Source organism: Ceratocystis lukuohia (genome assembly GCF_044167205.1).
Source record: "Ceratocystis lukuohia strain C4212 chromosome Unknown Supercontig7_pilon, whole genome shotgun sequence".
Lineage (NCBI taxonomy): Eukaryota > Fungi > Ascomycota > Sordariomycetes > Microascales > Ceratocystidaceae > Ceratocystis > Ceratocystis lukuohia.
The window spans coordinates 90,423-104,779 of record NW_027263526.1 but is presented as its reverse complement, the minus strand read 5'-3'; the positions used below and the strand labels follow the sequence as shown (position 1 = coordinate 104,779).

The following is a 14,357-nucleotide window of genomic DNA, read 5'->3' as shown; positions in this document are numbered from 1 at the left end:
TTGGTGCTGAAAAAAAAAATCATCGAACCACCAATATCGAGCGGTAGACACACTGAACAAAGTTTCGCTTTACAGCTTATCCTTCTTTTTCTACTACCCCGAAACGACATCAGAAAGCGGCTTGGTGCGAGAATAGCACATGCCGCAACTTGCAGACCGCGCGGCGGAGATGGATAACCTTTGTGCTCTCACGGCAAACAACTCCCCACATCATCCAATGCTCCCTGGCGCCGATTAGTTCGATGACAAGGACCTGCTCTACACTATTCTCTCCATTTCTCATCGAGATTCACACTAAATGCTGCTAGTATGGCACAGTCCATGAAGAGAATCAAAGGTTCCTTGGCTATCCTTTAGTCGCCTCATTACCAGGGCTTCGTGCTGCATCAACCCATGTATGAGCGCTTTAACGCCACGTCCCCAGCTGATGAGCTAAGAAAACTCTTTCTATTCCTTGAAGACCGCTTCATCGATGGCAGTGTCAAAATTCGGGTTGTAAGTCGCCTGTCCAATCTCAAGTTAGGAAAGCTGTGTGTACCAGGTTTCCTGGCCGAATTCGACCAGCTTATTGTAGAGTTTGGTGGACAAACATGGCATGATGCCCTGATGATTGCCTTTCCCCGCAATGCCCCCACGGACAAAATCCTTTGGGAAATGGGAACTCGGAATAACGCTGAGACATACCAAGAGTTTCCCCCTAGCCTGCTCTACACTATCCCTTGAAGGGGGAGGGGGGATACCACGCCGCCTTCCCCTCCTGGATCCCTCTCTCCATGCCTGTTGTCATGGGTTCATTGTAGACACGTCTTACAAGCAATGTTCGGAGATAATCAGGGATTTTACAGCAAAGAGGAGAAGAAGAAAGACTGTTCAGGGCTACGTGAGTGTAACGATGTATAGATCGTGTATAGCTCGGGTCTCGCCTTCGCCAGCCGTTGGGGGTCTGAGCCTTGATACTGGTTACACAAGAGAAGACTCATCTTCGTGCTATTTACACCTGCCTACATCGTAAACTTCGTTGGCTAGATCGCGTTTATTTCCCCTCAGCGCAGTATCTCCGACAATTTCCAGGCTTACTATAAGAACGACTACAGTGGGACTGTGACATCAAACTACATTTCTTGAAAACAACAAACAAACCAACGAACAAACGAACGAACGAACGAGCGAGCGAGCGAACCGATGAAAGAACGGACGAACAAACGGATGAACGAAAATGAACAATCATGAGCTCCAGACAGTCATTGCCGTGTTACAGGCGAAAAACGAAAATCGAAAACTCTTATCCCCTCCCCCCCCTCCCCCCCCAGTAATGCCTCCAAGATCCCATGCCCCATCCTGGCAAACACCGAAAACTTCGATCGGAAAGATTTGACAGAGTTCCCAATCTTGTTGGCCGGCCTTCGCGAAAAGTACTATACTGATAGCTAGGCCCATGCTGGCGACAAGGGACTCTTCGGCTACGCTTCGTCTCGCTGGATTGGCCCGGGCATGCATGTCCAAACACATGGACAAGTTCTACAAGAAGACGAACTACTGGGAGGCCCTACGTGTCATCTACGACTAACCGGGGGTCATGATTGGGAGGACCAAGTAAAAATCGCCCATGCACAATTAGACTTGCCTGAATCCATGGATTGGACAGCAACAAGGGCGACGTCTGCTTCTGATGGAACGGGGAGAGTCAAATGTGTGTCGCCCGAAGAACTCAACAATCGATTCGGAGAGCACCGTTATTTTCGTTTTCGCGATTTCAGTCACATGATCGACACCTGTCCATGCTTTACAGAAAACCTGTGACATCATTACGCATTCTTACATCGTTTATTCTATTCCATTTTGCCCTTTTTAAGCGACGGTAATCAACAATCGCAACCAAAAACAAAACGAAGCTACATCAGACGCATGAAAATTTAGCACATTTACCGGCCTTTAATGAAATTTTGGGGCTGGAAGCTAGCAGCCACTAATGTTCCATCCCTAGGAAACACTACCTTTTGACTGCAAGAACGATAGCGGAGAAGGAGGATTTCTCCACTGTACATTAAGCCATATTACAGGCGAATCACGGGAAAAAGCTCTGCCTACATGGCAAGCTATTACTCTTCGGAAGATATTAACAAAGCCCTCAGGATAGGGTGTTCAACAAGTCTTATGAGGCCCTAGTATGGGTCCTGGAGCCTAGCAGCAAACCACACTCTACCACTTAAACGTCAGCCGTCGCTTTACACCGCCATTCACCAAAAAGTGAACAATATAGCCATCCCAAGCTCCTTCAAACATCAACAAAGATTTCAGTCTTGGAGAACCAGGCTGAATTGAGTTAAAGCCAAGGGTTAAAGCAAATTGGGACGCTTTTCTACGGACTCTTGAGAGCCATCTTAAAGCGGTGTAACAGTGGCGTTCTCAAATGATGGAAAGCAACTGACACCAGGGTCAGAAAATCAGACCGTCGGGGTCTGAAATTTAACCTCTGGTGCATGTCTGCAGACTATTGGGGGTAGTCGTGGTTGTGTACCATCAGTGGTGTTGTCAAATGATGAGCACCTACTGTTGCAAGGTTCGGAAGACAAGATAGGACATAACTTCGAGTATGTTGCTGCAGAAGCTTGGGGGCCATCGTTGGCCGACGACATCAGTGGTGTGCTCAAATGATGATCAGCGACTGGCGTTAGGGTCAGACGACAAGCCTGTCAAGATCCAGTATACAACTTGGAGTGCGCCTGCAGACTCTTGAGAGCTGATGCCACCAGACAACATCAGACATGTTCTCAAATAATGGGCTGTTACAGAATCAGCATTACTAGCCAATTGGCCAGGACTTTTTTTTTCATTCAAGGTTATACAGGTACAATCTCAGCAACAATTGATGGTGTCCAGGCTATGGAGCACCAGCAAAGGGTACTTTGGCTGTCACCATTGTATCATCCTTATCATCTTTTACTATCAGCAGTAGCGCACGCAAGAGTTGGCTAAGCACTGGCTTTGGCCACATCACAGCCACGGGATTCCGATCTATTGGTTAGCATGAGCATTTCAGCATCAAAGCCGAGTGTTCTTCTGTTAGGGGTTGGAAAGCCCAGCTGAGCCTGTTGTCTATTGCACCAAGAGAATCAACTATGCACTCAAGCAGAGGACATGTGGTCATGCCTCAATTGCAGTTTTGACCATATAAAGAGTGACAGCAAGATAGACCATAGTTTAGTTTAGCTCTCTTCTTCCTCATCAGAAAATATTTGTTCTCGCCATCAAAACATCCACACAGTGATTAGCCCCTTGCATTGTCAGCCAGTTCATGATATTCGAGTAAGAGCGTGCTGTATTCAGGGTTCCACGTCTTGAGATTTCTTGAATCGCCTTTCTCTTTTTTTCTATTTCTTCAGGAACTTCCGCCAGTAACCTAAGTCAAGATTACCAGAATTTCTGACAGCCTGGTCAAGCTCAGCTAAACGTTAGAGTAGGTATCAGACATAAAGGGCCATTTCCAAGTGATGGAGATAAACCATCCCTCAGTTATTTTCTCATGCAAATACACTATCTATTGTCAATACTGCATGACAAGAGTGTTTCCTACATATATCTCAATATGTCTCGTTTCGAATACTCTCACACGGTGCCACAACAACATACGAAACACACATTTTCGATCTATCATACACCGAAAGAAACCCGAGTTCAGCAACAGTCTTCTCCTCTCATCATCATGTATACTCTGTTGAACATCCCTCTGCCCACTGTGGTCTTTTGCCCATTCTCGAGCCTGAAAGCACGGCTACATACCCACGCTGGAAAGAGACAGCCATGGGGTTTGCCGAAGATTACGGATTCGCAGACTACCTGCGCACTCCTCTTGGGACTGTCACCGAGGAGCAATACCTTTTGCTCACAGACGGTCCTGCGAAGGCACTTCGAGCCAAGCGATTTTTTCAAGCCTACCTACATGAGGAATTCGAGACCATGTACATCGAAGCCTACCCCAAGCTCAACGCCTGTCAAATTTTGGAAAAACTTGATAAATACTTTGGGACATCTGGTTATGATGAACTTCTCAACGCTGCAGAAAGCTTCGACATACTTTGGTCATCCGCTGACTCCATTCCACCCATCGAGTTCGCAAGAAGGCTCACCAATCTTTTTGGGCTCTTCTCTTTCCTGAAAGCACCCGTCGATACAAAGTTCACCCTTGCGCTACTGGATAACAAAATCGGAAAGAGAAACCCGGAATGGATGACTCCTCCTGAGATGGTACGGCACATCAATGGAAACCTGGGAAGCCCAACCTATGCTGTCGAAACCCGTAATACCACTCCCGTTGCAATGGCCACCGCCAAGCAAGACGACAAAAAGAAAAAGAAGAAGAAAGGAAACAACCCTCATCATCCCAAGGGTGTTCATGACGACGAAGAATGCCGAGAGCACCCCGATAAAAAGAAAGCAACCGAACCTTCAAAGGCTGTGACAATCGGACGATCAGCTGGAACTGCTCTCTTCACCCCCGCCCTATCCTCAATCGAAGGGGATCCCGTTCATCCCGACCTTTGGTTCGTCAACTCTTGTGCTTCCTTCCACATGACGGGAAACAGGAGCCTTCTCGCCAATTTCAAACCAATTGAACGGATGCCCATCGAAGGATCAGGAGGCATGCTGTATACACAAGGTGTAGGCAGCATAACGATAAACACTAGAACGTCCGCAGGAACAAAAGTCCTGCTCACACTGGAAGATGTCCGACTCGTTCAAGGGCTCAGCAAGAACTTAATCTCCACATCACAACCGTGGCAGAATGGAGTTGTGCACTTCGACCAGCGGGTTCCAGCACTGAAGCGTTCACACTCTGAAGATGAACTCTCCATTGTGCGTCTACTTGGGGGAGTCTACTACATTCTAGGCTTTGCTGAAGTTTAGCCAGAACTATCAGCTTTCACTACCTCTGCCTAAAACAGACCTCAGCCGATAGAGAGATCAAGCACCGCTCCAACAAAACTGAGCCTCTGGCGCCGCCGTCTGGGCCACATTTCTCCGTCCTACATTTGGAAGGCAGTTTCGTCCAGAAATTATTGTTCAGTAGTTTTGTCACGGACAAGCAGGAAGGCTCTATGAGACTGACTTAACAGCTCAAAGACAGGACAGGCAAGACAGGTAGACAAGGACGAGGACAGAAAGAACAGTATATTCAGGACGGTAAAAGATACCAGGAACAGGAGACGAGGACGTTGCTTGGGGAGCAACATTCAGGCAACAGAGGGAGATTCTAGCTAGTTTATATATCTGCGAGAGTTATAGTGAACAAGAGCTACAGTGGGGTGTGAGGCTGGTAGCGGTGAGCAAGCCTCCAGTATTGAGCAGGACAGTGGTCATGCAGGAAACGCTAGCGTAGCGTGAATACGGTGGTCATGCAGAAGATGCTAGCGTACCGTGACAAGTTTACAGTACAATTCCGATAATTCTATTAACTCTACTTTCCACTAGCTAGCGGTCAATGCTATCACAGAATATGTTGAGAAAACTTCCATGAGTGCGCCGGAGAAGGTTCGGGTAAATAGATAAGACGAGGTTCTGTTCTTATCTGCGGAAAGGCGAGGATAAATGAAGAGAGGGGTAAACGAACTTTTTACCTAACTCAATCTATTAAATCCAAGGACTGTCGGAACAATCTACTGAATTCAGTTTTTATCACTTATGAAGTCACTCGTGATCCCGTACAACCTCACGTGGAACCGTGCTGGTCTACAGATTGATCGAATTGGTGAAGCTTGTCTCTCTATTCTTTTTCTAAAATGTTAAGTTCTTCCATCGTGCACAACTGAGCTGGAGTACTCAGGCTCGGGTTTACCCAGGGTTAATCCGACTGAAGGCAGATTCCCCACAATACTTATCCTCCAGGTAGTTCATCCAACAAGGACCAATTTTAACCGGTTACGAGCCTATATCGAATTACCTTCGAAGAGCAATGATTGTGCTTAGAATGCATATGAAAGTTGCTTGTTATATTATACTTTGCTAACATACATCAGCTCAGGTACTTCTTTATCTCATGGCTGCACTGTCTATAATTCAAGCCTCAGCCAGCTAGTCATGATCATTGAGTCTTTCGCCTCAGCTCTCTAAAATTTCATTTACAAAATCCATCTTCAGCTTTAGATTCTGCTTGATAAAGCGATAAGCTCAGCATCTACTTGTAGGTTAGGCATCACAGTAATCAAACAAGCAGTTGGCTATTTTTTTTCTTCATACTGCAAATCCAAGTGCAAATGCCAGTGAATTTAGATTGCCAAATCAACTGAGCAACAATCTGCTCTTCTGGGTCATGTAGTATTCATGGGCTAGAGATAGTATTGCTTCTAGAAGCGTTGACAAGACATTAGTTGTCAGGGACACTAGACAGTGCTTTGTATATCCTTGCAGCGAAATTCAGAAAACAAATCTGACAGGACCTGAAGGGTGAGGGCGATGCTTTTCCCTTTGCCTGATTGTGACATACCTGGTGATGAGGACTTGTCAATTCAAGGGTAATAGCAGTTAGGGAATTGACTTCCTTGTACTACTCACTTATCACATACATTCAAGTGTCTGCTTCTATCCTTATTCCATATTAATCTGTCCCACTAACAGGAAGGAGGAAGGAAACTACAGAAGTGAAAATTTGGCATGGCCATGCTGCCTATTCCTAAGGAAGGGCATATACAGTGTCTTTATGAGCATGAAGCTCTCGAGTCTGAGGCCTTCTTATATGACAATTCATGCCTAGGGACAGAAGGGCCACATTCTCCAGATAAAAGAGATGATCTTTAGCCTCAGAGAGATACCATCACTATACTGTGGGATTCTCCTTTTACAGGGGTCATCAGCATTGGCAGACCTAGGGAGGCCCATGTCTTTTTGCATGTCTGGGCAGCAGGTCATTTACTATAACATGATGAGTGATGGGCTAAAACTCTACACTAATGATTCTGTGTTAGTCAGAGTGGCCAGAGAACAGACCGTTTTGATCTGCTCAGCTGTCGAATGCACAGGAGGTGGACCCATAGTACCATACCTCTGGGCACAACATATTAAAGTGCTGAGCTGTACTAGGACAATGCAAAATGCAGAGACTGAAACTTTACTGAGCTGGCCAGGGTATCTTACATTGAACTGGAAAAGAACCTTGGCCACATGTCTAGTGTGACACTGTTGGCTCTCAAGGAGCCCTGCTGGCAGCTGTAGCCTAATGCTCAACCACAAACATCATTGAGCACTGAGAGGCTTACCCTGGCTTGGAAATAACTCGAGACCAGGTCTGAAACTCAGCATCAGTATTTCTTCAGCCAGGACAAGAAGTAAACCCAGGCCAGATGCACTGGTAGCACTGATTAGCATTCAATGACATATAGTAACCCAGAGATCTTATCCATCTGCGCAGGAACCCTAGATATCCATTTCACAGACACCCCCCCCCCCCCCCCCCCATACATGAACACTAACCATGGGTGTAGATCAATAGTTGGAATACATGATCCAGGAGCATCATGGCCACAAGAACCCATTGCTCCAGAACTTCAGCACAGTAGAGGTGATCTTGAGAGAACCCCTGAGAGCATTCCAGATGAGCTTTAGGTGAACTGATCAGAATCCATTTTATCAGAGAAAATGGAGAGTTGCTATGAAGGCAAGAAGTAAGGGATACTACAGATCTAAATGATTTTGCATAAAAAGGAGCCAAGGACCAATTTTAACAGCACTGGAGATAGGGCTTCATATCATGGCTAGGCTGATATACAATCCAGACATCTGATCACATGACTCTAAGACTATACTACGCTACTCTAGATACAAAGTATCCTTGCTCAGAGCTCTCAAGGAGATACTAAATGGGATACAATGAAGCAATGCAGGAAATTTATTATGGAGAGCTCTAGAGAGAAGAATGTCTTGACTTGGTTGCGCCCAGACCTCTTTGCAAGTCACAGCCCATAAATGCCTGTGTCTATCTATGCTATATAGTTTTTTCTTTCCCATACTGCCATCCTTCCCAGTACACTGTAGACTATCTGCAAAATGTACATTCATGATTCCCAAGGTCGAGGAAAGCTAGGGCATCATCATGGAAGGGTGTTTTCAGTGTCCTGATCACCCTTAGTTCCAAAATAGATACTAACAAATCTGTTGTGATAGTCGCAGTCTACACCAATCACGAATGACTTGATGTACCGGTTGCTCATCCCTTCATACTCATCGCAAATTTCCTCAGCCTCCTTTGCAAATGATGCTGTAATTAAGTGATTCCAGGCCTCCTCGTCTGCTTCAGAGTCTCTTGAGATAGTAACGCCATAAATCGGATTTTCTTTAAAAGGGTCACGGCCTTTCGTCCTGAGGGCTTTGTCAACGATTTCTAAATCGGGGCTAGGGACATTGTTGTATGAGATATGATCAAGGTCTTCTAGAGTGAGCTCGCTTTGGTCTTTCCAAATGCTCAGCACAGCTTCATAGGACTTGAGAATGTTTTCCGGATTTTTTAGTTTTTCGACTTGAATAGATTGTAATCCCTTAGTGACGTAGACGTAAGCGGAAAAGTCCACATCGCTTGTGATGTCTTTCCACCCATAGTATTTCCCGTCAGAAATTTTAAGACCAAGATCACTGGGAGGAGGGACTTTCTTGTCGCCTGCGATGGCTTGGGCGGAGAACATAGCAGCCACGAAGGCTAGTTGGGAGAGATTCAAAAGCTGCATTTTTATACAGTGAGTATGGATGGAATGAGCAGAATGGCAAAACAAAAGATGTTCAAAGTCCAGGAGATAGGTAGTTGTAGATATGAAAGAGGTAGTGAGCAGTACTTCGCTTTCCATGTAGCATCTTGCTGTTGGGGCTAGATCAACTTTATAGACAATCTAGTCTATGTGCAGTTAGCCTCTATTTCCTCTACCCGTATATCGAATAACATACTGGCGCCAGTGGTCTATTAAGGTTGGTATAATTAGTCAGTTTGCCTGTGCAGAGAATGGGCCATTTCATGTAGCAAATAGGTGGTAGCTAGGGTAAGCTCAGATCAAGAGGATTGTGGTCCGACCACCTACTTGGCGACAATGTATGACTGCCAGGTCTAAGAATTACTTCATATTTACTTGTAGTGAGTAGAGCACCTACATGTCAAGACTTGCAGCCTATGAATACTCTATCTAGTGGAATGTAGACCTGGACTAAAGTATTCAGATACCAAAACGCCTGTAAAGTTCCCTTTATATAGAGCTTTCCTGAAACCCTAACTAACCCTGGGCGCAGATGGATTCCATTCGTCCAACAACGTCGTAATATTCTTGCTATCTTCTTGGCCTAATCATGTATATTAGTTAACGTATATGATAAGCAAGCGACGCAGATAAGTGAGCGACGCACTTTTATCAACCCTCTGAATTAAATTCGCAATAGAAACACCACAATCTATCTAATCAATTAAAATTCATCACTATACCATTCTCTGTTGACCTCGATTGCCTCCTGACAGATCCTTACATTATGTCCGGTCTTTCTGCAAATACTACACTGCCGAACCTTTGCTCCTTGTGGCCTTCCGCGACTACCTCTCGAGGGTTCACCTGTTTACCTGCACATCAATATCTGTCTGATCAATTGATTGTGATGCTCCCCCCATATTTCAAGGCCCTTCTTTCTATATCTTAGCCCTTTTCACCCTCTCGTGCTGCCCTACTGTCGTATTCTCTTGTTCAAGTTGTCGAACTCTTTCCTGTAGTAAGACCATCGCATGCTTAATAACAGCCTTTCCCTACTCATAACGCTTCACAGCTTCACTTATTGACTCCAGGGAGCTGCTCTTATGATTTCTCATCTTTCTGTCATGTCGAAACTTGATGTGCTGCTACAGACTCCAACGCCTCCTGTAGGGGTCACGATACCATCGACCCCTGGACTGTAAGGACCCCAAAGACAGTGCTAGAGGCCCAATCGAATTCTAATTATGTGCAAGGAAGGATTAGAAATCATAAGAGCAGCTCCCCCGAGTCAATAATTGAAGCTGTGAAGCATTTTGAGAGGGCAACAACTGTTATTATGCACGAGATGGTCTTACTACAGGAAAGAGTTTGACAACTTGAACAAGAGAATAAGAGAGTAGGGCGGCGCCACAGGGGAAAAAGGACTAGGATGCAAAAAGAAGAGCCTTTAACTATAGGGGAAACATCACAATCAATTGATCAGACAGATATTGATGTGCAGGTAAACAGGTGAACCCTCGAGAGGTAGTCGCGGAAGGCCACAAGGAGCAAAGGTTCGGCAGTGTAGTATTTGCAGAAAGACCGGACATAATGTAAGGATCTGTCAGGAGGCAATCGAGGTCAACAGAGAATGGTATAGTGATGAATTTTAATTGATTAGATAGATTGTGGTGTTTCTATTGCGAATTTAATTCAGAGGGTTGATAAAAGTGCGTCGCTCACTTATCTGCGTCGCTTGCTTATCATATACGTTAAATCGAAGGTGCTGTAAATCTAGTGCTTTGTTGGATGAAATGTTGGATGAACTGCATGGAGGATGGGTATTGTGGGGAATTTGCCTTCGGTCGGGTTAACCCTGGGTAAACCCGAGCCCGAATACTTCAGCTTAGTTGTCCATGACGGAAGAACTTAACACTTTAGAGAATGAATAGAAAACAAGCTTCACCATAACGATCAATCTGTATACCAGCACGGTTCCACGTGCGGTTGTACAGGATCACGAGTGACTTCTAAAGTGATAATATCTGAATTCAGTAGATTATTCCGACATTCTTATTATTATCGTTGCATTTGATAACGTAAGTTACAAGTGAGCGCCTAATCCAAGTGAGTGCCTAATTTTTCTCCAAACTACCATTTCCTATCTTTCAAGTGAATTTCTTCCACCACAAATCATGCCATTATCAATTAATGAGGCAAATATCAATCTTGCCCTTCAGGCGCTCAAGAAAGACCCTAAATTAAGTCCCTATCGCGCATCAGAGATCTATAAGGTCTCTTATCGTACTCTACAACGCCGATGCAATGGCACCCCTTCACGACGCGATACCATCCCTAAATCACGGAGACTATCCGATCTAGAGGAGCAGATTATTGTTCAGTTCATTTTAGACCTGGATTCACGAGGATTCCCGCCACGGCTGCATGGTGTTGAAGAAATGGCCAATCGACTGCTCGCCGACCGCGACGCGTTACCTGTTGGCAAGCACTGGGCTTCTAACTTTGTAAAGCGACAGCCGGACCTCGATATGCGTTTTAATCGTAGATACGACTACAAGAGAGCCAAATGTGAAGATCCAGCCATTATTCGCAGTTGGTTCACACTTGTGGAGAACACAATTGCAAAATATGGTATCAGCCTAGCTGATATCTACAACTTTGATGAGACTGGCTTTATGATGGGTGTCATTGCAACTGGAATGGTTGTCACAAGCGCAGAAAGACATGGAAAGGCAAAATTAGTGCAACCTGGAAACCGAGAATGGGTTACAGTCATCCAGGCCATTAATGCTGAAGGCTGGGCAATCGCGCCGTTCATCGTGGTTGCAGGCCAATATCACCTTGCTAGCTGGTATCGAGAAAGCAACCTCCCAGACGATTGGGCTATTACGACGACCCATAATGGCTGGACTGATAATAAGACAGGTCTTGACTGGCTAAGGCACTTTGACCGACATACTAAGGGCCGATCAACTGGTCACTATCGTCTTTTGATCCTCGATGGGCATGAAAGTCACCACTCAGTTGATTTTGAGAAATATTGTGAACAAAACCACATCATTACACTTTGTATGCCGGCTCATTCGTCTCACCTACTTCAGCCTCTTGATGTTGGGTGCTTTGGACCACTAAAGAAGGCATATGGCCGAGAAATTGAGCACCTGACCAGGTGCTCGATAACCCATGTTTCCAAGACTGAATTCTTCTCAGCTTTTCACGCCGCCCATGAAGCCGCCATGACAAGAAGTAATATTGAGGGAGGTTTTCGAGGAGCTGGACTTGTTCCCATGAATGCAGAAAATGTCATATCAAAGCTTGATGTGCAACTACGGACTCCAACACCGGCTACAGAGGAGGCCAGCCTCCCTGACCCTTGGGTCTCAAAGACCCCAAAGACAGTGCTTGAGGCCAGTTCACAATCTGAATACCTCGAAAGACGAGTGAGACGACATCAGAGTAGCTCCCCCTCATCAATTCTTGAGGCACTTAAGTCATTTTCAAAGGGAACAATGGCAATAATGCATGAGAATGCCTTATTGAAGTCTGAGAACCAGATTCTTCGACAGGCAAATGTGACTGTTAGTAAGCAGCGTAGAGCAAAAAGGACCCGGCTACAGAATGGAGGAAAGTTCACTGTATGCGAGGGAAGGGATGAAATTGATCAGAAAGATGTTGATGCGCAGGTGATGACGGAATCATCCAGAAGTGGTCGTCAGGGAAGGTCGGGGCCGGCGAGGGAAAGGCGGTGTGGAATTTGTAGTAAAGCTGGTCATAACTCAAGAACATATCACATTGCTTCAGAGATATCCAGAGAAGAGAACAACACTTAGTTTTAATTGATAAGATGCTTTATTGCGTTTTTATAAAAGAATCTACAATGTAGGTGGTAAAAAAATTAGGCACTCACTTGGATTAGGCGCTCACTTGTAACTTACGTTATATGAATTGACAAATGTTAACCAAGATACTCGATATAATTTAGCCAACAATTGGATTCCAAATCATTCAAGCTACTTCGAACTACTTAACATGTCCTTGCATTATGGCAAATACCACGCCACTGTGAGCTGGTCCGACCAGTCCCTTCTTCTTCATCACCTCAAGGTAGGCATAGTTTTTGATTCTGGCACAAAGAACAAAGCCCTGTTAGTTCTATGGCATGGCTATTGCGAGATTTTGATCACTCACAAGCTCAAGCCCGACGACTAGCATGGTACAGTAAAACCGAAAAACTCCTGTACTTTGATGGTAGTGGTGGGGATGGGCTCTCCACTCAATGATAGTGCTGCGCCTGATGGGGAACTGCATTGCAATATAAACCACAACACAGCAAAACACACAATTAATTGAGGCTCATCAGTATGTTCCTCTCTTGGATCTTAAGCTTCCCAACGAGCTTCTTTGTGTAATGATCTATGGATCATGTATGGTTCAGGCCTTGCCCTCACCCAGGAACCCATACGATGCACCAAAAGCCCCTTTTTCTCTCTAGCCCCTTCTCCTAGCGTCTCCCTAGCGTCTACCTAGTGTCCTCCTAGTGTCTTCCTCTAGTCCCCCTACCAAAGCGCATCTTTCCCAACATACATATAAACCACTTGACCACCACTGTTAGCATAGCTCCTTTTAGTTTCTCTTAGAACTTATCGAGTTCTTCTTAAATACAGAGCTGTTATACAATTGAATCTTCTTGTATCTCGTGAAGCCTTACACTTTGCATGATGCCTGTTGTTGCCACAAGCTCCACAAATGCCTTCCCTCGGCCATGCCGATCCTCCTTGACCACTACCCTTTGACATTTAGGCCCTTGCATGCATATCAATGGCCCTCTGCCAGTTGGATCCCTCCTGCCAGTAGATTCATTTTTCTCATTGTTTGTGTAGCTGTGGTTTTTTGCAGTGCACTAACTGCAGCAGCTGATGGGGGGCTGTGAGGGTAAACTGACCACTGGAATATGCCTGGTGCCTAGGGCCAAGGACAAGTGAGACAGGGGATGGGCAGAGCACAAAACCAGGAACATAGGTACTGTAAACAAAACAGGAGGCAGTGACAGAGGTGGCTACGCTACACTGAGACCCTCGCTCAATGGCAAAATTATAAACAACTGATGTGGATGGAGATTATGCAGAAACATGACACTTGGTAGAGTAGTGTGACAAAATGGCCATTCGTATTCAAGCAGATGGATCGTTGACACAGACCACTACGTTTGTATTGCCATTGCCTTTGCTAAAAAAAAAAAGCCGAGGTAGTAGTAGCAGCTATCAGTTTTCACATTTGTCTACATAGGAATACACACATAGTTCCTTGATCTATGTAGTAGTTCTACTAAACAATGTTTAGATCAGCTAAGGCAGATGTTTTGGCTAGAATCTATTGTTGCTTCTAGGAACCAGCTGCCTAGACAAAACAAGCAGTGAAGACTCTTAATGCCAAAGATGCTAACTTTAGGCCATCCTGGGCCCTTGCGTTATGTGCCAGTGCTTATTGCGAAATTCCATGGGCTGATTGAACTAACCCTATATTGCGAGAATCTGCCTCTAGTATCAACACTGGGTAAACCCTAGTACGAAATACGCTGACGTGGTCACCTAATGATCAAACTTAACTTCTTAAACATCAAGAGAAGATGTTGTATAGATTCTAGCT

At 45.2% G+C, this 14,357-nt stretch overlaps 3 protein-coding genes across 3 annotated transcripts; 2 read left to right on the top strand and 1 right to left on the bottom strand.

Moving 5' to 3' along the window:
- Positions 1-3,801: 3,801 nt before the first annotated feature.
- HOO65_070018 (uncharacterized protein) lies at positions 3,802-4,905 on the top strand (the record flags this gene model as incomplete). Its single annotated transcript, XM_071001218.1, has 1 exon — positions 3,802-4,905. The coding sequence occupies one exon, from the start codon at positions 3,802-3,804 to the stop codon at positions 4,903-4,905; it is 1,104 nt and encodes a 367-aa protein (XP_070856736.1).
- Positions 4,906-8,081: 3,176 nt separating this feature from the next.
- Positions 8,082-8,711, bottom strand: HOO65_070017 (uncharacterized protein; the record flags this gene model as incomplete). The annotated part of the gene is made up of 1 exon (XM_071001217.1): positions 8,082-8,711. The coding sequence occupies one exon, from the start codon at positions 8,709-8,711 to the stop codon at positions 8,082-8,084; it is 630 nt and encodes a 209-aa protein (XP_070856735.1).
- A 2,174-nt stretch (positions 8,712-10,885) lies between these two features.
- On the top strand, positions 10,886-12,920 carry HOO65_070016 (uncharacterized protein; the record flags this gene model as incomplete). The annotated part of the gene is made up of 2 exons (XM_071004943.1): positions 10,886-12,293; positions 12,694-12,920. The coding sequence occupies 2 exons, from the start codon at positions 10,886-10,888 to the stop codon at positions 12,918-12,920; spliced, it is 1,635 nt and encodes a 544-aa protein (XP_070856734.1).
- Positions 12,921-14,357: the final 1,437 nt, after the last annotated feature.